This window comes from Abramis brama, assembly GCF_963993115.1.
Source record: "Abramis brama genome assembly, chromosome: 16".
Classification (NCBI taxonomy): domain Eukaryota; kingdom Metazoa; phylum Chordata; class Actinopteri; order Cypriniformes; family Leuciscidae; genus Abramis; species Abramis brama.
Window position 1 is genome coordinate 1,690,427 of NC_139978.1, and position 23,827 is coordinate 1,714,253.

A 23,827-nucleotide genomic window follows, 5' to 3' on the forward strand; every position below is an offset into this window, starting at 1 on the left:
AACTGAGAGAGCCAACCAAGATTTGGAAAGAACGTTACGATGTTTGGTCTCCAGGAATCCTTCCTCCTGGAGTCAACAACTTTCTACGGTGGAGTACGCCCACAATACGTTGCCAGTGTCATCCACGGGCCTATCTCCGTTTGAGTGTAGTGTAGGGTACCAACCACCTGTTTTTCCTAGTGCTGAATCCGAAGTCGCGGTCTCCTCCGCCCACGCCTTCATCCAGAGGTGTCACCGTACTTGGACGAGGGCCCGAGAGACACTCCTCCAAGTGCGGGAGCGCACCAAGGCCAAGGCCGATCGCCACCGGTCAAGGCCTCCCGTATACGTCGTCGGTTCCAAAGTGTGGCTTTCTACCAAGAACATTCCTCTCCGTTCCGTGTCGAATAAACTAGCTCCTAAATTCATTGGCCCGTTTTCTGTCACCAAGATTGTTAGTCCGGTGGCAGTCCGCCTCAATCTTCCTCTGGCGTACAGGAGAATTCACCCCGTCTTCCACGTTTCTAAAGTCAAGCCTGTGTTTTTTTCACGTATTAATCCGCCAGTCCCGGTTCCCCCACCGCCGCGACTCGTAGACGGGGAACCATCCTATTCGGTCCGTCGCATCCTGGATTCTAGGCGGAGGGGACGCGGATTTCAGTACTTGGTGGATTGGGAAGGTTACGGTCCGGAGGAGAGAAGTTGGGTTCCTGCTCGTGACATCCTGGATCACTCCCTTATCGATGATTTCAATCGACAGGTAAGGAGGTCTGGGAATGCCGTGAGGCATTCCTAGGAGAGGGGGTACTGTCACGGTTGATAATTCATCGTTTCCTCTGTGTCTCGTGTCACTGTTTGTTTACATGTCTGTGAGTTTGCGTGAGTGGGCGTTGTCCCGCTCGCGTGTTTGTTCAGTGCTCCAGCTGTCTGCAATCATCTCATTCCCCACCTCAGCTGTTTCCCATTACCTTTCTCTACATATACTCACTCATCTCTCCATTCCAGTGTCCATCCGTTGTTTGCAGTCCTTCATGTGTGTTCGTGTCGTCTTCCGGGTTGTCGTCGTCTTCAGTGGATGTTCCTGTTGTTTCACCGCACCCGAGCACCGATCACCGAGCACCGAGCACCGAGCACCAGACCATCGAAGTCCCTGTGTGTCCGAGCCTGAGCGTCTTCCCCTGAGAGTCTGTATTGTGGAAAGAGAAGCGATTTCGCGAGCGCACCCGGAGAAGGAACTTCCTCATTGACTTTGAGTGATATTCATGTTTTGAGTGTTGAGTCCTAATAAACACTTGTTCACCTTCCAGTGATTTATCATGACAAGTTTAGATTGCTGGAGCTCAAACAGTGAAAATGGCTTCAGCAGCTGAAGATGATTATATTTGTCCTGTGTGCTGTGAAATCTTCAAGGCTCCTGTTATTTTATCCTGTAGTCACAGTTTCTGTAAAGAGTGTCTTCAACAGTTCTGGAGAACCAAGGAATCTCAGGAGTGTCCTGTCTGCAGGAGAAGATCCTCAAAACCTGAGCCTCCATTTAATCTTGCGTTAAAAAACTTGTGTGAGTCGTTCCTGAAGGAGAGAAATGAGAGGCGTTCATCAGGGTCTGAGGAGATCTGCAGTTTACACAGTGAGAAACTCAAACTCTTCTGCCTGGAGGACAAACAGCCTGTGTGTATCGTGTGCAGAGATTCAAAACAACATGACAATCATAAATTCAGACCCATCAGTGAAGTGGTTTCATCATATAAGGTAAGACTAATGTTTCTTCATTCACATGTAAAGAATAATAACGAGTCACAGACACAGTTCCGGTTACTAACGTAACCTTGGTCCTGATGAGCAAAGATCTGTGTGTGCGCAGAGTTCCTCCTTCGATTGGGCCAAAAGGAGCCAATCATTGAGGTAATTCAGGAGGTGAACTCCCATCTGTCTCAGGGGGAGAGGGCCGCATCCACGAATATCATAAAAGTGCGCAGAGCAAGAGACAGTCAGAATGGTAGGACTATTATTAGGTAAGCCCCTTCAAACGTGAATCTCAAGAACTGTGACTTGGCTATCTGGATATGACAGTATGTGTCCTCCAGATCCACTGATAAAAAACAATCAGATCTGTGAGAGGATTTGTTTCAAAGTTAGCATTAGCATTCTGAACGGCCGTCTGTGTGACCAGAGCGTGGTTCAGACATCTCAAATCGAGGATGAAGCAGGGGAGCCTGCGAGAGAATCTGACATGCCGGTAAAAGCTTCCCAAGCCCGGCTCTATATATATATATATATATATATATATATATATATATATATATATATATATATATATATATATATATATGATGAAGCCTATGTTTCGAAGTAACTAGCTACTTGAGTAGTTTTTTTTTTTAAATACTTTTTTACTCTTACACTTTTTAAGTTTAAAGTTTTTTTTACTCTTTTTACTTGTTAGTCACACTCCTGAAGCAGGGGAGCCTGCGAGAGAACTGGAGCGAGTAACTCCGTTTGATTATTTCTAAAACCCAATCTGACATGCCGGTAAAAGCTTCCCAAGCCTGGCTCTGGGTGGCGAGGGGTTGAAGAGGCGCAGCTGTGGTGGGGGGGCTGATGATTGCAATAGGATAATGAAGAGGAGGAATGCTCTTTGCAAAAGGTGTTTGTTTTTTATTTGAAGTGGTGCATCATCTATGACGACTTCTGGGCCGCTGTAAAACGCTCAGCGAAGCCGTCCACTGCAGAACCGAACAGACCCGAGGGAGAGATGGGGAGTCAAGGAGGGCTGTCTTGTCTTGATCTCCGTCAGGTTTAGCCAAAGGTGGTCCTCCAAACTGGCCATGGCACGACCAATCGCTTGGGCCGTAGACTTAAGCCCCTTTCACACAGCGCTTTGAACCCGGGAAATTGTCGGCAAATTGCCAGAGTGTCTTCTGTGTGAACGCAAACTCGACCCGGGATTGATGCCGTGTTGGTGACCTTGTAACATTGCTGTGTTCAGTCCCGGAACGCGCGCTGTGTGAACAAAAGCTGTAATAATGCCGTGTCGTAGTGATGACGCTCAAGCCGGGATCGTTCGCCAGCTGTGAAACGTAATGCGCAAGTTTATGATCGAATCAGAGAAAAAAAATGCACAAGCGTGGTTTCTCGAGAGAGAAATCGCAGCTCATAAGCAAACTTAAGACGCTGCTGAGACATTACAAGTCACATCGATGTCACATGTCTTTATGGGATTTTACGGGTTGTGTGGGAACGCACTCTCTGATTCCGGAAAATCACTCTGTGGTCGGTCACGCTGCACAGCTCTTTGAAGGCCGTCGGGTCAAGACCAGTTTTATCCATAGTGCAGAGAAGGTTGGCCTGGTAGACTTGAGAATCGGCTCAGAGGGACGGGCAGCTTTAGGCAGAGATGTGTGGATTGTCTCTCCCAATGGGGGAAGCTTGGTGTAGCCTTTTTCCTCCACACCGCCAAACAAGTTGAGGGCAGACGAAGAGGAATAGTGGACGCGTGATGATTAGGGAGCGCACCATGACTTATAACAGAGTTCGCTCAGTCCTCCGCTTCAGAGACATAGTGTCATCAAAGTCCTCCTCGGAGCCGCCAAATGAAACCATGGCACTCGCTCCAGATGAGGGAAGCAGGGAGCCCTGCAGGAGCAACACTCGTGGCACGGCATTTTGCAACATACATCGTTTAGATTTGCTCTTTTAATAGTGACAGTGTCTCTTGAAGAGTTGCCGGATAGCCCAGAGGAGAAGCAGCGAGTCAGCTTTAGCTGTTGAAGAGCCGTTAAGCCGCTAGTTGAGGCTTGTTTCAATGATGAGCAGAAAGGCTCCTATCTTCTTCTCTTTGGAGACAGCGAGGAGATGATCTTCACGTTTGAAGGTGAACAATTCTGATGAAAACAGTTTTCAGCGCAACTTAAATATGTGCAACTTAAATATGCAGTCGACCCCGTCAGCTTCTTTTATTTTTAGCGGGCTGAAAAGTCATTTGTCTGTACAAATGTGAACCAATCAGGCTTCAGTGTTCAGTGTTGATCTGATTGAACAGCTGCAGTGATCAGGACTGGTTGTGTTTAGTCCAGCTGAACTACATTATAAATGCAGTTTCATAGATTAGAGGAATTACAGTTTTTCTCAGTCGCTTTGGTGCATTTTTCACATCACTATTTACATTTGCACAACAGTTAGTTCAACCTCCACAACATTTAGTCATGTGTGCACATCATAGTAGCAGTTTCTCATTCCTTCCAACAAATTGCAAATGCTTTTGGACATGCATCAATTGCTTTCATACAACTCTCTGCTGTTTTATAACATTATCATTTGCTTATGTCATGTCAGTCAAAATTAACTATACTTGTGAATGCTGAATAGTCATTCCATATAAAACTAATAGTCCTCAATTTCATTGCTTGAGTCATTACATACAAAAATGTTGAAATAGTTGTCAAAATCTGTCAAGCTAATTTTACACATTTTAAAAAAAAAAAAATTTCCCTGAAAATGTCTCCTAAATTGAACAATTTCTCTCAGCTGAATCTCAGCTTTCACTGATGAGGAACGTCTGGATGTGCATGAATGATTACAGTACTATGTATGTTGTATGTTCAGTTCCAATATGTTCTGCAATATTGTTCACAGTTGTGCCCAGCTCTACCCAAAGGGAGTTTATTTTTGTAAATAAGGGTGTATTTTTTCTTTTGCACAATGCTGTGAACAAATTAGAATTGCAAAGAGCATATGCAGTAAAAATGTGAAACATACATATTCAGTGTCTTGTACTCAGTTACCTCACTAAATACAGTAATGTGTAACTTTACTGTATTTTTCAAATGGCTGTGCAAATAGTATATAGTGCTGTCTTGAGCATTTCCAGGTAGTGTCACCAAGATCTGACTTTTTTGCATTGGAAAGCATTTACAGAGTAAACTTTCATAATGAAAACATGACAAAGCCATTTGACTATCTTGTTCATAAACAATGGTGTCAGGACTTTTCATCTTGATGACACTGACACTGTCATTGACATGAATACTTGCGTTTGAGGAATGAGCTATCCATTTTGAGCAAGTGACACGCTTTTGCAGGTTATCAACTAGGTTTTGCAGTTTGTACTAATTGTTTTGAGAACTGCATTAACTGTTGTGCAAATGTAAATAGTGATGTGAGAAATGCACCAAAGCGACTGAGAAAAACTGTAATAACTACGGGGGCAAATACATTTTCACGCCGGCCCAGTTGGTATTGGAGAACTTTTTTTGTTTCAATAAATAACACTGTCATTTACAAACTGTACTTTCTGTTTACTCAGGTTGCCTTTGTTTTATGGTAGGTTTAATTTTCTGAATCAATTTAGTGTGAGATGGTGGCAAATACTTTTTCACTGCATTATATGATCATATCACTGTATTGTCTTCTCTTCACTGTAATCTGGTGTTTTAATGTATTTTTGTTCAATTCTAGGAGGAGCTCAATACAGCACTGGAGTCCTTACAGGAGAAACTTCAACACAATGAAAAAATGAAAGCAGAGTTTGAGAAAACAGTTCAACACATCAAGGTGAGGAAACAGAAACGAGAGTAATTTTCATTACAGCTGTTGGATCACTATATACAGTTATGATCTGATATAATGGATTCCAGTTTATTATTTCTGTAAATGACTAGCAGCAATCTGCTTCTGGATCCGTTTTATGTCGGGTATCCGAGTTTATCTTGGATATTAATGATGTGTGTCGATTGAGATGATTGAAGTGAATGTGATGTGATTTCAGTCTCAAGCTGAGCACACAGAGCGTCAGATTAAACAGCAGTTTGAGAAGCTTCATCAGTTTCTCAGAGATGAAGAAGAAGCTACAGTCACTGCACTGAGGGAGGAAGAGGAGCAGAAGAAGCAGAGGATGAAGGAGAAGCTGGAGGAGATGAACACACACATCTCAGCTCTTTCACACACAATCAAAGACATGGAGGAGATGATGAAAGCCAGTGACGTCTGCTTTCTGAAGGTCTGATTTCAGATCATTGGTTGATTGATTGATGATTGATTGAGTTCTTGATGATAAATGGTGTGTTTGTTCTGCAGGAGTTTCCAGTCTCAATGGAAAGGTGAGTGATCTGCTCCTGTCTCTGGTCTCTCTGGTTCTGATCCAAAGCCACTGCAGTTCTGACTCCTGAATGTTCTTCCAGAGTCCAGAGCTCACAGCCGGATCCACAGATGGCTTCTGGAGCTTTGATTCATGTGCCACGATACTTGGGCAACCTGCCGTTCAGAGTCTGGAAGAAGATGCAGGACATCGTCCAAAACAGTGAGTCTGACAGCAGGAGATCTGAGCTGGACATGATGGATGGGTGGAGAGTTAGAGGCTCTTCATGACAGAGATAGATAGATAGATAGATAGATAGATAGATAGATAGATAGATAGATAGATGGACATATAGATAGATACTAGAGCTGCACGATTAATCGCAATAAAACCGCACGTGATTTGGCAAAGGCTGCGATTATTTTATGCGCAGCTTGTCAGTGGAGTGCGGCTGATTGGTAGTAAATACTGCCAGAGGGCGCTCTCATGCAAACACGATAAATAAGCCCCGCCGCAGAAGTACAATAATGCGCATCATTCCAGGAAATCCCTATCGCTGTAGCTGAATAAACCAAGGGGGGTAATCTATCAGCCGGAAACTGAAGCTTCCCCGGGCGCCGCCATTGATTAGCGGACCATCTCCTGCTGTTAGCACTCCATTGACTCCCATTCATTTTGGCGTCACTTTGACAGTGAATAAATTTACATCTGAGGCGTTTAACCCTCTGGAGTCTGAGGTGTTTTTGGGGCCCTTGAGATGTTTTGACATGACCTGACATTTGTGCTTATTTCAGCTACTTACAACATACTATTGGCCAACATGTAATTTTGTTGTATTCAGCACAAACTCTGCTACAATAATATGTGAGCAAAATGGATGTACATGTTTGCATTTTATAGAAAAAAAATATTATGCGTGGTTAGTATGTTTTGGGAAAAACATTGTCACTGCAATAAGGCCATTTAACACATACTGAATAGTTTTCCATAAGACTTTGGAATTACTATTCTTGTAGGCTAGAATTTTTTCTACAAAATGAGGTGAAAATCATTCTGACCACTCTTTCACAAACAACAATATAACGATTTTAATTTTGCATGTCAGTTTTTGTGTCAGCACTGCTGTATGCGTGGGCCATGAATATTAATGTGATTCACACCAGGGGTGTGACTAAAGACACTCCCCCCATGGCTAATGGGCCATCAAGGTGCTGTGAGGCAGTCTGAACAAAGAATGATGACCTAAGAATGATTCACTGATGAATAAAAAGTTAAAAAGAACAGCATTTATTCAAAATAGAAATCTTTTCTAACAATGGAAAGACTTAAAGTTATTACTATCACTTAATACATCCTTTCCAAAAAAGAAAGAAAAAAAGACCAAACTTTTGTTTTTTTATAAAAAAAATATTTTTATTCAAAGAATCCTGAAAAAACTATTACAGGTTATAAAAAATATATATTAAGCAGCACAACGGTTTCCAACACTGATTTAAAACTCATTGCCGTTTTCTGTGACACACCACAGAGCTCTGTTATAAGTTGCTCCATAAACTCTTTATGTGACAAGTTACCATGTAGCTCTTTGTGCACAATGAAAGAGTTGGTGGAAGCAATGTCCAAGAAGTGTAGAAAAATCTTACTGTACCACTTCATGGTTAGGGACTGTTCGTTATTTATTTAAGGGGCCACCGGAGGAGTTTTGAGATCTGTTGTCAAAAAAGACATGACCCTCCCTTCGCCAGCAATAAATTTTTCTATGACCCTCCAAAATGATTGTGAAAAAACGCATGACCCTCCCCGATAATTTATTGATTAGCCTTATTCTACTGGTTTGCTCGTGGCAAAGATGTTCAGATAGCCATTGTTTGTTTGTTTTTTAAACCATAAACTCTTGCTTTCTCATCTTACTAGGGCTGTAACGATAGACCAAACCTACGATTCGGTTCGTATCACGATTTTTGATTTTAGATTTGAAAAAAAATCATGTTTTCGGTGCTGATGCGGTGTGACTCGTTCAACATGTGGGTGGCGCTGTGAATAAAGCATCTAAAAGCTGTCACAAAGAACCGGCAAAAGTAATGATTATTAATATGTCAAATATAGCTAGGAGACATTTTAATTGTTTATTAATAAACAAGTGTTTTCTGTGTCTACTGCAAAGATGAAGTTGACGATGCGTCGCGATCTTCTCAGAACGCGCCAGAGAGAAATGCACATTTCATAAGCAGAAAGCAGTCTGTTTTCCTTCGTTTTGAATTGTTCTGTTTAAAAGTAGACATTTCAAGCTTTCTATATATTTCTCAGGTCTGTGAGGCAAGTAGCATACCTTACGCTGAGTTTCGGTTCATTTATGAGACAAGATCCAGTTCACTCGCCCGCGCCTCCGTGTCATGATTATCTATTTTCTACTATATTTAGACTACTTATTATTTATTAAATCCAGATGAAACATTGATTAAAATTAAGATAAAATTAATAAAAAAACGAAATTCACTTTAAAGAAAGGCTTTGTGCTTTCTGTTTGAGGTCTCTGTGAAATTTTTAAAGTTGCTTCAGAGCAGTCATGTCCGTAATGGAGAACTGTCACGTCCGTAACATTATTTTTTTTTCACATAAATGCGAACACGAAAAATAAAATAAAAATAATATAATATTTTATGTTCTGTGGAGGCCGATCTTTATTCATCCGGTGGGTATATATCTTTGGTTTGCACAGTGTAATTTATAGAATTACTAAAAAATATTTTGCCACATGTGTATTTCCCTCATATTAAATAAAAAACGCATGTGTAGTAGACTGATATTTTTCTAATGTCTTGACTCCTTTCAGACGTTTCAAAATATTGGTATTAAATGCATTTTCTGAGAATTTTTATTTTAAGTTTTGACTGCAAATGTCACGTCCATAACACTGGAATCGCCCAATTTTAACGAATTTATCCTCAACTAGTTTTTGTGGTGTAGGTCTATGTATTTTATGTTAACTTAAATAATACTAATAGTAATTTAAAGATGTGGTAGCCCTACATCTTACACATCGTGGAAACAAAATAAGAATGGAGACTAAAATATGGTAGTATCGCGCTACAGCGCACATTCTATCAGCTGCAGTTCTGGCGCCTCAGTCTCAATACTGTTAAATTCGACGTACGTTCACATCACATGTTAATGCAGCGGTAGAGTTACACTCACAGGACACTGTGCACTTATTCGCAATCACAAAAGTTCATTATTTGCTCGTGCTTTAAAGCTTTGCCGGGTAAACATTTCTTTGGCATTCTGTTCTGACATGATGCACTTTTTCTAAGCGCGAACTGAAGTGCTCGCGCACTGTCAAACAGCGCCAAACTGGATTTTTGTTGGGTCAGACCCATCTGATATCGAAGGGGGGCTGATAACGCGAGATCAACATGGAATAAATGGAAAAAAAATAGCACCAAACAAGCCACTTTGAAATGTTGCTGTTTTAATGAATATAAAAGTTGGGTGACCCTCCCCCTAGACTAAAAAAAGTTGGATGACCCTCCCCTCAACAAAGAATAAAAAGACATGACCCTCCCCTATTTTCCTCCGGTGGCCCCTTCCATAAATACCGAACGGTCCCTTATGTGCTGTGTTGTGTAGTACTGTATCAGCTGATCAGACAGGTCAACACCCCCCATGTGTTTGTTGTATGCAGTCACAGGTGCAGGACATGGAAATGTCTTTGTCCTCCATGTATCTTGTGTTTTCACCCTCATCTGCGCAGTGTCTCCTGTATAAGCAGAATGGATGTTTTTTGTCATTTCACACAAGAATAGGTAGGCTACTTTTATATTATGACGATGTAAACACAATTAGGCTACATTTCATCTGTAAAATATTACGTCTATGCACTTACTCGGTATGATTTCTCGATCGCACTGAGAACTGAAGGTTCACATTCCTAAAAAACAACATCAAAATAAAACTTTTAGCATACATTATACAAAGTAAACTGCTGAGCAAGTGATGGTTATGGACAAACAATGTATAGTTGATGGGCCATAGAACGGAGAAATATCTATTTATGGGCCATAGACCGCGTCACCGCGAGTATCTGTTGATGGGTATCCGCACGCATTTAGTGACACACGCAATGAACGGATCGTTCGCGAACGACACACATCACTACATTTCAAACATTTACACCTGTATTCACAAACATCTGTGCATAAGGCAGTATTGAAGCGTGTCTTAGGCTAACCAAAATCGAGCATTTATATAAAAATATAATGTAGACAGTAGGCTATATCACATATTTTACCGGAGGCTGAAACATATTTGCACTAAATCACATTAGTAGATATTCGCAAACAAGCTACATTACGCATAAAGAAGTATTTTAGCATTATTTCAGTGTCATAAGCTAATCAAAACTGAGTGGAATATATATGAAGTAGGCCTATATAAATTTAGCACTGAAAGGTTGCCTACCAGTCTAGTTCACATTTTAACATGTTTCTGTCTATTTATAGATGCATATACATGTACGATATTAGGCTTAGTTCATGTTTTTACTCCAAACTCATTTCATAACATACATTTTAATCTGGCACGACCAGTTTAACATGTCTTACCTTAAAAATCTTCTCATCTTCAAATCGCGTTCTTCTGAGGTAAATCCCAAGGTAAACAGCACAGCACAGCACAAGGTAAACAGCACAGCACAGCACATCTTCAAACTCGATGAAAAGCAGAGAGGAGTAAGTTACCGAAGTCTCTTATTCTTTGTTTTGAGGTGATGAGGGCGTTTACAGGTCTGCGTTCTGTGCGTGGATCATTTGCATGTCAATCGCTCGTGCGCGCGTGGGTGTGGTCACATTATAGTTAATTAGGATGTGTTTGAGAAACTGTACATGCCGCTGCTTTCTTACGGATTACTTAAACAGAGAATATTTGTTTTTTATATAATTTACATATTTTAAAAATAGAGACTCCAAGCGTTGCATAGACATGTGTTTTAAGTCTGTGTGACAAACATTCGCTGAGTTACAGGTCATTTTCTGTCGCGTTTCAGAATGAGTTTCACATTGAGAGAGACGGCAGAACGCGCATCATGTTTATTTTTCTTTATTTGGCGAAAAGCACAACACTTTGTTTTTATTATGAGAATGCACAAAAAAAATACACACTTAACAGGATCGATTGATGTACAACACAAGCATATAAGATAAAAATTAATATTAGAATTTTGTTTGCACTGATAAGGAAAAAAAACGAGCCTATAGCGCCGGCGCGACAGCCGACCTCAGGGGGTTAAAGACTCCATTTGTCCATTATTTATTTCTAAAGAAACATGAAAATGTATAAAAGGCTCCATTACCTTGTATCTTACATTATGGCCCCGTAGATGCAGTTTTTGTAAAAATAGGCTTAACGATTGCGTCATAACAACGCGACTCTCTGTCGCACAGTAGAGAGATTACCGTATGGACAGGAGGAGAAGCTCATGGGCGATCGGGGGGACGTGGAGGCAAAATGACAAAATAATTAATCAGAATACTTAGCAAAAGTGTCTCCTGCTCCAGCTCATGGACAGCTCCTACTCACACTCTCCGTCTCTGCAAGATTCGGAAGGGAATGATTCAGATTTCTCTCGGCACAGCTACTAGAAGACAGACGGGTTGCTCACGTCACATCTACGTCATCAAGCTCAGTGTGAGTCTGCGCAGCCGCTCAGCCATCAGGAAGAGAGAGCTTCTAATTGACTTTACTTTTCTCCGTTGAATCCAATGGGGTCGCTGTGTCCATTTATTTTACTGTCTATGGAATAAACAGAAGATTGAAACTCTTTGATTAAACATGACTTATAAATACACGACTGCCTTATTCTGTGTAAGAAGCACATCATCTCACAGACGGAGGAGCTCAACTGCAAAAAAAATCGCAGCCTTTGCAATTTTAAAATCACGATAAGCCATCTCGATTTAAGTGTGATTACATGTAAATTGCGATTAATTTTTCAGTCCTAATAGATAGATAGATAGATAGATAGATAGACATATAGATAGATAGATAGATTGACATATAGATAGATAGATAGATGTCACCATGTTGCTTGCGTGTTTTAGCAAGATGCTAACATGATGCTAGCATAATCAACATGTTGTTAGCATTGTGCTAACATGATTAGCATGCTTCTGTGTTTTAGTTAGTATTTTTGAAGTTTTAACACTTAACTAATTGCTATTAGCATGTAGCTATTCACTGCTAGCATGTGTAGAATGGCATGTTCTGTTTGCTAGCATTAGTCAAAGGAGCGAACCAACATGTCTCTACGATGTTCTGGTGCAGAGTTATAGGTCTTGCTGAACAGTTGCTAGGGTACTCTGCTTAGTTGCTAGGGAGTGGATAGGAAGTGTTGAAGGTGATTCATGATTGTAAGTCAAACACAACAGACAGTCATAATAAACTAATTTAAAACAAAACACAGACTATAAGAGCCAATAAAATGAAGATGATCAGATGCTGAAGATCAGACACACACTTACAGTTCTTCATCTACAGCATAAATCTCAACAGATCTCATTGATTTATTGTTATTTAACTTTCCCAAAGTATCAGTTTCTCTTGATGGACACAAATGTCTGAATCTCATATTTAATGTTTGTAGTTGATGCCGTTAAACGCTGATGATAAAAACGAGTGTGAAACTAATAACAGCACTGACAGTGATCAGAGGAAAATGTGTTTGATCAACAGGACGAGTGTCATAATTCATAATAATCTGTATTGGGTCACTCTTGATCATTATATGAAGATCAGAATAAAAGCATCTGTTGATTGTGTCTCATCAGCTCCTGTGATTCTGGATCCAAACACTGCTCATCACCGTCTCGTCCTGTCTGATGATCTGACCAGTGTGAGAATCAGCGGGAACAAACAACCTGTTCCTGATAATCCAGAGAGATTTGACCGTTATTACTGTGTTCTGGGTTCAGAGGGTTTTAACTCAGGAACACACTGCTGGGATGTGGAGGTTAAACAGAGTAAACGCTGGATTCTTGGAGTAACTACAGCATCAAACCAGAGGAAGGGACGTGTTTTCTTCAACACTGATGTCTGGAGTGGGCAGACAAGCATTCCTGCTTTCATCATGTTTCCAATATTTAATCCATATCACATGAGTAAGAGTGCTGTTGATCTGAATATCAGTACGGTGGCTGTGATTGGGCCGTGATGATCACATGACTGATATCCAGCACTACAGCAACACTCAGATCAATAAACAACAAGTTTTCATTTATATTCCACTTCACACAATTAGACGATTAGAGACCCGCTTATTTCAGTCAATGTGTGTTTATTAATTTCTAACTTTTTTGCATCATAATTATATATGATTATATATCATATTTTTTTCTTGTATTACATCAAATCACTGAAGCAGTAAATTCTGCACATTCTCAGTGTTTGTTCAACATGAGACTAAATGAATAATTATTTCAGTTATAGAGGAGAAATTATCATTTGTTCATTGGAATAAATGGATGTAAAAGGTTCTTGCTGATAATCTTGTGTTTTAAATAAATAAATAATATGTGATTATGTGATTTAATGCTCAGAGTGAAAGATTAAATGTTTGGGATGATAATTAGGGTTTAAGTCATGGAAACAATACTTTACAGACGTAACATGTTTATTTTACCTTTCTTTCTGCCTTTATTGGAAACTCCTTCAGTCTTCCTTCGTTTGACAGACGCACATTTGTAGTTTTGACGAGCGGCAGAGATTTACAAGGCGCTGTTTTCCTCGTCCATTTCAAACAACATGTTATTATATATTATTAAATTGTATACAAACAATTATTTTTATTAACAAGTGTGATGATTTTTTGTACTTCATTATAAATACTATTTAAATCAATACTTGATCCAGCAATATTCAGAAACGGGTGCAGCTATTCGGCTATTTTTCTGTTTAACATTTTTTAGATTATAAAAACAGACAAAATTACAAAAATAAGGAAGAATGATGTTAGAGAAGTAACATGTATTATTCTTACCAACAGTGATAAAATAATTGAATATACAATTTAATTATATGATTATGCTTTAACAGGATCAACAAATACAGCTTCTGTCATGTGACACCATATTTATTTGCTTTAAAACCCTTTTTCTCAACAAAAAGTGTTTTCAAACTAGTTTTTCGCAACATTTGAAATTAAATGGAAAAAGATTTGATGATCAATAATCAAAAAATTATCAATAATTGTCATTTCCATGTCGGTAAACATTTTGATGCACTAAACCAGTGTCTAATAATGAACTAGTATCTAATGAATAAGAATAGTAACTTTAAAAAGGGTACTAGTAAAGAACAAGAACGACTTAATGGAATAGATATTAGTACCTAAAACGGACAACTTCCGGGCTGCAGATTTCACCCTTCTTTATATATATATATATATATATCTCAACTTCCTCTTATGTTTCTCTTTGAATGTTCGGGGGCTACGTGACTTAAACAAGCTAAAAGCTTTATTTTTGTTTTGTAAATCCATGAAAAAGGACATCTATTTTTTTTCAAGAGACACACTCTGTCGACACACTCAAAATTCTGCTGTACTTAATAGTGGAGTTCAAGGAAAGATTATAGAAATGCTTTCTTCAGGGATTGGAAGGTGGATTATCTCAGTTGTTCACTTGGATAGCAATTTTTTCAATAAGGATGAACATGGGTTCAAGAGTTCTTCAAACAACAAAATTCCAGCAGATAGTAAAGTCATTTATATAAGTAATTAAAAACTTAAATATCCCTCTGCCTTTATTATTTGGTGGCGATTTCAATGAGGCTCCAGATTTATTGCTAATAGATTTCCTTCTAGAAATGTGTCTAATAGCGTCAAACACCGAATAGCAAATCTCTGTCAGTGTCTGAACCTGATCGATGCACACAGATATCTAAACCCCCATATACAGTGCAATGCATAAGTGAATACACCCATGCTAAAGTTGACTAAAAAGAGGAATAAAAAATCATATTTTGGAAATTGAACTTAATGCCTTAATTTAAAAAATTAGGAAAAATCCAACCTTTAAGGACACCAATTTTCTTTGTGAATGAATAATGTATCGTAAATAAATAAATGTTCTTCCTTAAAATACATGGTGCATAAGTGAGTACACCCCTATGTTAAATTCCCATAGAGGCAGGCAGATTTTTATTTTTAAGTATTTTTTTTAAAAAAAATTTAGGATACTATGCATCCTGATAAAGTTCCCTTGGCCTTTGGAATTAAAATAGCCCCACATCATCACATAGCCTTCACCATACCTAGAGATTGGCATGGGGTACTTTCCATAAGATCATCTCTCAATGCAAATCAAACCAGCTATTAGGCTAACTGAAATAAAACCATGCCAATCTCTAGGTATGGTGAAGGCTATGTGATGATGTGGGGCTATTTTAATTCCAAAGGCCAAGGGAACTTTATCAGGATGCATAGTATCCTAAAAAAAAATAAAAAAAAAAACTTAAAAATAAAAATCTGCCTGCCTCTATGGGAATTTAACATAGGGGTGTACTCACTTATGCACCATGTATTTTAAGGAAGAACATTTATTTATTTACGATACATTATTCATTCACAAAGAAAATTGGTGTCCTTAAAGGTTGGATTTTTCCTAATTTTTTAAATTAAGGCATTAAGTTCAATTTCCAAAATATGATTTTTTATTCCTCTTTTTAGTCAACTTTAGCATGGGTGTATTCACTTATGCATTGCACTGTATACACTTGTTCACTTGGTTTAAACCGGATTTTTCTCAAAAATAACGTAGGCTATAGACCTGTGGCTGATATTATTCAAAAATTATTATTATCAAAATTAACTGGATTAAGTATTGTATTTCTAATGATGGATTACACTGGTTTTGGATCCCTAACATAATCTTCAAACATTGTGGTGACCTTCAGTTTTTATTATCTTGTCATTTTAAATGCAGCAAATTACCTATTAAACTCCCAGATTTTTACAAACAAGCTCTAGAATCTTGGAAGATTGCTTTCAAACATCATTTCTCCCCACACACGTGTCTTATGTGGAATAATGAACATGTATTGTGTGGAAACAAAGCACTTTATTTCAAGGAATGGGTGGATCAAAATATTATTTTTGTTTCTGATTTATTCAGTGATCAAGGAGACCTTCTTTCTTTTTCTGATTTTATGTCTCTGAAAGATGCTGCAATTTCAGTAAGAGATTTTAATAAGGTGACTAAAAGTATTCCTGTCAGTTTGAGAACCTTGATTAAAGCGCATTTAAGATTCGACTGTTTAAAACAATTATATTCCTACTTGCAATCAGTGGTGTTAATGTGACACTCACAAAAATAGGTTTTGTTGAGATTATTATCCTTTGTTTTCTTTCCTTTTATTACAAATTAAATACTACTGAGAGAATACACAGAAGTGCGCTATGACATGCTGTTTCACAGAACGGACACAAGGCGGCAGTTCCTTTCAGCCGCGCCACTCTGGGACCCTTAGCGAGGCGCGGAGGAAGACAAGCTCATTATCCGGCTGAGTGGAAAAAGAGCAACTGTTGTCCCGCATCATCAATATAACTGTGTAATATTTTCAATATTTCCATGTTAGTTTCACATCTTTTATGTGACCACAAAGGGTTATAAGCTAATATGAATCCCCGGTGATGTGTGTTTGATAAGCTAAAGGTATGTTAAGTGTGTAAATAGTCAAGTCTAATGATAACGAAGTTGAGGAAATGGCGGTCGACGCTCGCACTAATGTTTTCTTTTATATATTCCTAACGGAGTTTATTACTGTGTATGTGTAAAGTAACTGTGTGTGTAAGACTATGCATTACGGGTAATAAATAACGCATATATATAGTAGTAGTAGTATTAGACTATAACACAGTTTCGGTTCATAGGAATTAAGTGTAAAAGTTATGAGACAAATAGGTTTACTATTGAAGTTTGTACTCATATAATGTAAATATAATTTAACTTAACTGCAAATGTTATTTATTCTGTTGTAAAAAGTGAACACTTACAAAATGTATAATGAATACAGAAATACTCGTTTAATGAGAGAGAACAGAGAATATGGTTTAGAGAGAAAATGTGTGTTTATGGTTTAAGATAAAACTGTGATAAGTTAATGTTGATGAAATATGTGAAGATACATTTATGTGGAAATGTACTTTTGAAGAATATGTGACTTCATGTTATCCAGTTGTGGATATAACCTGCGTCTCAATACTGTTACGATCTGCTCCGAGACAAGAAGGTTTAGATCCAAACGCAGCTTTATTTGAGGGCAATCCAGAGGCGTAATCCAATGTACAGGCAAGGGTCATACACAGACAGGCAGTCAAAACAAAGAAACAAACAAACAAAACAGGCAGGGACCAGAGGCAAGAGAGTAATCCAGGGACCAGAGGCAAGAGAGTAATCCAGGGACCAGAGGCAAGATATCAAAAACCAAGAAACAAGAAAACCAGGGAAACGCTCAGAAATGCAGTGTAACACTTAACAAGACTTCGCGGTGAGTGAATGAATGAACATGGTATAAATAGACTGAGACTAACTGGATGATGAGACACAGGTGAATGCAATCAGTGAATGAGGTACAGGTGAATGTGATCAGTGATAAGTGATGATGAATCCGGGCAGTGAGTTATGGGAAATGTAGTTTGTGAGTGAAACATGATAGTCTGGTGTGGAGTGCCCTCTGGAGGGTTTCAAGGGCACTCCAGCTGGTTATCGTTACATAGCCCCTCCCCAAAGAGCGGCTTCCAGACGCTCCAAAACTGTCCAGGTGGGAGGTGGCCCGGATCCGGGGGCGGGATGGAGGGCCAGGTCCGTGGAGCGGAAGAGGACCTTGAGACTGCGGTAATACAGGGTGGTGGTGGCGCAATGGATAAGACACATGCCTTTGGTGTGAGAGACCCGGGTTCGAATCCACTGTGAGACACCAATGTGTCCCTGAGCAAGACACTTAACCCCTAGTTGCTCCAGAGGCGTGCGACCTCTGACATATATAGCAATTGTAAGTCGCTTTGGATAAAAGCGTCAGCTAAATGAATAAATGTAAATGTAAATGTAATACGGGAGGCCAGGGCGGAGCAGGCAGTGCAGGCGACCAGGGCGGAGCAGGCTGTGCAGGCGACCAGGGCGGAGCAGGCTGTGCAGGTGACCATAGCACGGGAACAGACACCGGCTCAGGAACAGGAACAGACACCGGCTCAGCGGCTGCCATCTTGTCCGAAGACACTGGCTCAGCGGAGACCATCTTGTCCTGAGACACTGGCTCGGCGGTGGCCATCTTGTCCGAAGACACAGGCGTGGTTTCGGCCATCTTGTCCGAAGACACAGGCGTGGAGTCGGCCATCTTGTCCGAAGACACAGGCGTGGTGTCGGCCATCTTGTCCGAAGACACAGGCGTGGAGTCGGCCATCTTGTCCGAAGACACAGGCGTGGAGTCGGCCATCTTGTCCGAAGAAACAGGCGTGGAGTCGGCCATCTTGTCCGAAGACACAGGCGTGGAGTCGGCCATCTTGTCCGAAGACACAGGCGTAGAAAGAGGAACAGATTCAGGCTCAGGAACAGATTCAGTCTCGGCGGGACGAGACTCTTGACGGGCGGACGTGATGTGAAGCTCAGTCTCTGGATCGGCAGAAGTGATGTGAAGCTCAGTCTCTGGATCAGGATCAGTGCTCTCTGAGCTTGACGGGACCAGCGTCAGCGAGGGCTTTGAGCTGGATAGGACAAGCGGCGAAGAGGACTTTGAGCTGGACAGGACCAGCGATGAAGAGGGCTCTGAACGGAATGGAACCAGCGGCGAAGAGGGCTCTGAGCTGGGCAGGACCAGCGGTGAAGGCTCTGTGCTGGACGGAACCAGCGGTGAAGAGGGCTCTGTGCTGGACGGAACCAGCGATGAAGAGGGCTCTGAGCTGGACGGGACCAGCGGTGAAGGCTCTGTGCTGGACGGGACCAGCGGTGAAGAGGGCTCTGTGCTGTACGGGACCAGCGGTGAAGAGGGCTCTGTGCTGGACGGGACCAGCGCTGAAGAGGGCTCTGTGCTGGACAGGACCAGCGGTGAAGACTCTAGCTTGGCGGGCATGTCGCTTGCTGTCTCAGGGGCGGCGGGCATGACGCATACTGCCTTGGCTTCGGCAGATCTGGCGTGAAGTGCGGGCTCGGCTGGACTGGCGTGAAGCTCTGGCTCGGCAGACGTGACGTGAAGCTCTGGCTCGGCAGACGTGACGTGAAGCTCTGGCTCGGCAGACGTGACGTGAAGCTTTGGCTCAGGGGATACTGTGGGTTCACGGAGCTCTTCCTCTACCCCGCCCACAGTAAACGATGATCCGCTTAACAAAAGGGCCAGATCAATATAGTGCTCCAAAGTCTCGTGAGGATCATGCAAGGGCATGAATGAACTGAGCGGTTCAGATAGCCCTGCCCGAAAAAAGATCTGAAAGCATTCTGTGTTCATTGAGGTGAGATTTGCCAGTTCAATAAACTCCTCGACATACCTCTCAATCGGCCGATTCCCCTGACGGAGACGCAGGATTTGTACTGCTGTATCTGTTGGCATCGCTGCTGGATCTAGGTATGGCGAAGTCTTCTGTTACGATCTGCTCCGAGACAAGAAGGTTTAGATCCAAACGCAGCTTTATTTGAGGGCAATCCAGAGGCGTAATCCAATGTACAGGCAAGGGTCATACACAGACAGGCAGTCAAAACAAAGAAACAAACAAACAAAACAGGCAGGGACCAGAGGCAAGAGAGTAATCCAGGGACCAGAGGCAAGAGAGTAATCCAGGGAACAGGGCAAGATATCAAAAACCAAGAAACAAGAAAACCAGGGAAACGCTCAGAAATGCAGTGTAACACTTAACAAGACTTCGCGGTGAGTGAATGAATGAACATGGTATAAATAGACTGAGACTAACTGGATGATGAGACACAGGTGAATGCAATCAGTGAATGAGGTACAGGTGAATGTGATCAGTGATAAGTGATGATGAATCCGGGCAGTGAGTTATGGGAAATGTAGTTTGTGAGTGAAACATGATAGTCTGGTGTGGAGTGCCCTCTGGAGGGTTTCAAGGGCACTCCAGCTGGTTATCGTTACAAATACAGAGTAACCAAAGATAGCAGTAATAATTCATGATTGCAGATATAAAGTTGAAATGAAGTTGATAATAAAAATTATCCGGTTGAATGGAAAAAGAGCAACTGTTGTCCCGCGTCATCAATATAACTGTGTAATATTTCCAATATTTCCAGAGCACTTCGACCAGGATTCTCAGCATATATCTGCTAGCCGCCCCCTGGCCGGGACCCGTTACATTAATGTTTTAGATAAAAATGCAACAACTTCTTTATTAGAAATGCTCTTTCTTCAACTCCAAGAACCCTCCCTAAAGCACGATCTGGAGGATCTGTTATCCGAACTCTGATTTTAATCATTTATGGACTTTTCCTCACAAACCTTTTAAGCCTAATAAAATTAAAGAACTCCATTTCAAAATTGTTCATAGATATTACCCTTGTAATTTATTTTTGAGCAGGTTTTCTGAGAATGTTTCTTCTTTATGTTCCTTTTGCAATATTGAAGAAGAATCAGTTCTACATTTGTATGATCAGTGCCCATTCTCTGACTCTTTCTGGCCAGAAGTTCCCTTGTTAGTTTTCTGCTGATGTTACAAATTGTTAAACATTTTTTTGTCAGATTTTCATTGTAAGGATGTTAATTTTGATTATACTGTATTATTACTTTGTCTTCTGGGTAAGTTTCATCTTCACCAAGCCAGAACCATTCAATGTAATCCTGATTTTATAATATTCTCCTCTGATATAAAGTCGCTTTTTACTTCCCTTAAGAAAATATCAAAACCTTTGAACTCAACGGTTTCTAAAACATATAATATCCTTGAGTCTGTTTTAAGGAACCTTTAATTTTTCATATTGACAAAATATAATATTGTATTGATTTGTGTAGCCTAATTTATTCTCTTATGATGTCTCCTCATCTGTTTTTCTTCTCACTGTTAATGTCTGTAACCTTTAATTTGCAATAAAAAAATCCAACTTCCGCATCTTGACGTTCATGTAGTTCCTCCAGTCAAAGCTGCGCTCCGAGTGCGCAGAGCGATTGAAAACAAAAGCATTTCCTCTTTGTTACACTGCGCAGAGTCACGCAGCTTATGCACACACATCAGGAAAGAGGATCAGCGCAGTGAAGACGTGTCGATAGATCCCGATCCTCATGATTTCAGCTGAACTTCAGCCACTGCTTCCATGAGAGAATGTGAAAGAGCTCCGAAGATAAAGCGTGTTCCCATGCGGATTAAAGGCACACTATGCAAGAATTGTACCTTAATATAACAGCTTCAAAGGGGGGGGGGGGGGGACGCCGCTGGAAAACCAGCAATGCAAGTTTGAGAGGAGCCCCCCGACAAATCTCGCGAGAATCACGACTTGCTTTACGGCAACGACGTCACACACATCAACAACATATGAAGCACGAAGACACTTGCGCGCATTTCAGACGTGATTCTTGGAAGACTCGACGAGTGTAAAACGACAGTGCAGGTATTCCACAGCGACTCTAGAGGTCGCTGTTTGACAAAAACACAATTTCTACATAGTGTGCCTTTAAATGTCTCGTATCATGTTTCTATTTAAAGCATCACTTCATCCTGTTGTTTGTTTGTGCAGATATCTTGCATGAAGCGGAATGGAGTCTTAAATGATTGTTTAATTAATTCTTTAATGATTCTTTATTTGTAATGTATTGTTTTGAAGAAATAATAGCATAAACATATAGGCTTTTAGTTCTTTTAAATAATCATAACCCAAATTAAACAAATAGATTAGACAAACATACAAGACATAACTATATCTAAAGTATGAGTATAAACTAGCATGGAGCACATGTAACATTCATAAATACACAAAGAACGGAGGAAAGAAGTTGTGCAGCCTCAGGAATAAATAAGGGGATTCAGGGTGTCAGATCCTCAGATCCTCTGATCTCCTGAGATATGGACAACACAAACACACACTGCCATTTGTCTCCACACCCCACAGAGGGAAGGTGCGGGAACGCTTCTGTCCCTCCTGTCCTTCCTTCACATTTGGAAAGATTATATAAAAATTATAATGTTCTATGTCAATACAAGTGAATTAACAGTCATGTTTGGTATCATTTAAAGTCTCTCAGTGCGACTGGTACAACTGGTCTCATCTCCACAGAAGTAAACCAAATGGTAATAAGGGTTTAGAGATGCTTTGCTTACTGGGTGTGCACTGTTTCCCAGGGTCCTTCATCCAAACTTCCTCCTGTTTCTCGACAAAGTGTAAACTCCCTATGTCTATTACGCTAGTCAATGCAAATTCCTATTGTAAGTTCACTCCCCACATTGGGGGATGTTTTGTCTTGGTCAAATGCTTTGAAGAAAGCTGCTTCAAGATTGAGTAGCGAGATCAGCCCGTAATACTGACTGTCCTCAGACGCTCAGCATTATGTATTTTTCTAATGTCAGGTATGCATCTTTTACTCTTTATCTCTTTAGCATTTGATGTTATTGTATTGATTATCTTTGAATTGATTATGTAATTGGCATGATACATTTACCTGACTAATAATAAATTGTTACATTTGGATTTATTCTGACTTACTCTGAAACGATTAACTCTAGATTACGTTAAGTCCATGACACCACAATTCTGCGCTCAGGTTAGTAAGCGGACTGGAATCCAGCTTGGGTGGAGCAGAGGAGCACACCGACTGAAGCTTTAGAGATCCGACTAACACATCGGCATTAGTCAATGTATACTTAGACTGCAGAGGCTAATAATGGGTTTTCTGTTTAGAAAGACAGAGGGTTGTTACACCAATCTAAATAGTGTGAGCCTCAACCACTGATTATTGTAAAGTATTATTCTAACTAAGTGTACAACGGAAATCACAGCATGATTATACAGAGTTACCATTAGTAGGAGTTACAGTAAGTTGGTCAGCTTGGTTCTATGGTAAGGGTCATGACCTCTGGTTAGATATAATCTTACCTTAATTAAGTGTGTTCAGATCAATGGGGACTAAATAATATATTCTAGAATGAGCAAAGTGGAGAACGGCCGTCTAGGATATTAGTCTATCGCCTCTGTCTAATGGCCGAGACTGTCGAGCTTGTGATTATGAGATCGTATACCCGGCCGGTGTGAGACTCGAAGTGTTACAGGAATCCGGATGAACGGGAGTAATTTCAATAAAGTGGTAAATAGAATAATCAAACATTCACCTAAATTTAATGATTAACAAACATTAATAAAACCCTTTTTATTTTTGGAGTCAGATGAAACAAAGAGGTAATTAAATTAATTATCTGAACGCTGTAAAGACAGTAACACGCAATAAACCTTCACCCGCTTATCAGACACTGGCGTTGGACTGATTGGGCAGGGCCTTATAAAGTGGTGACCCCGACGTGATCTCGCAACTCAGGCGTCTTTTCAGGGGAAAATATTGGGATTTTTCAACCAACAAGAGGTTTGATCTTCTTCTCTTCCTTCAGTATTTGTGGTAAGTCAATTATTTTTCCCTTTTTAGAAGTGTTGAAGGAAAAACAGACGCACCCCATATAAACACATTTGAGGAATGGGTCGGTTACACCCAGTTAGACCGGAGACCTCAGAAATCCGGTAAAGCTTGAGAATTAGACACAAACACATGTCAGGGACATGATAGCGGCAGCCTAGATGAGGTAAAGGA

The 23,827-nt window shown here is 40.5% G+C and overlaps 1 protein-coding gene and 1 long non-coding RNA gene across 2 annotated transcripts; one reads left to right on the forward strand and one right to left on the reverse strand.

Moving 5' to 3' along the window:
• Nucleotides 1-1,328: 1,328 nt before the first annotated feature.
• LOC311066075 (zinc-binding protein A33-like) lies at nt 1,329-13,878 on the forward strand. Its single transcript, XM_084087050.1, has 6 exons — nt 1,329-1,728; nt 5,434-5,529; nt 5,744-5,974; nt 6,052-6,074; nt 6,156-6,274; nt 12,874-13,878. Exons 1-6 carry the CDS (start codon nt 1,333-1,335, stop codon nt 13,254-13,256), a joined length of 1,248 nt encoding a protein of 415 aa, XP_083943176.1. The 5' UTR covers nt 1,329-1,332; the 3' UTR covers nt 13,257-13,878.
• On the reverse strand, nt 9,779-10,827 carry LOC311066079. Its single transcript, XR_014603021.1, has 3 exons — nt 10,654-10,827; nt 9,936-9,980; nt 9,779-9,809 (listed from the first exon to the last, which is right to left on the reverse strand). It is a non-coding gene; the product is annotated as an uncharacterized lncRNA (long non-coding RNA).
• Nucleotides 13,879-23,827: the final 9,949 nt, after the last annotated feature.

Excerpts from the sequence above, each read along its gene's own strand:
- LOC311066075 (XM_084087050.1), top strand. The coding sequence starts at position 1,333 with ATGGCTTCAGCAGCTGAAGATGATTATATTTGTCCTGTGTGCTGTGAA. Across the intron at positions 1,729-5,433 it reads AAGTGGTTTCATCATATAAG|GAGGAGCTCAATACAGCACT; the intron begins GTAAGACTAATG and ends GTTCAATTCTAG. Across the intron at positions 6,275-12,873 it reads GCAGGACATCGTCCAAAACA|CTCCTGTGATTCTGGATCCA; the intron begins GTGAGTCTGACA and ends GTGTCTCATCAG.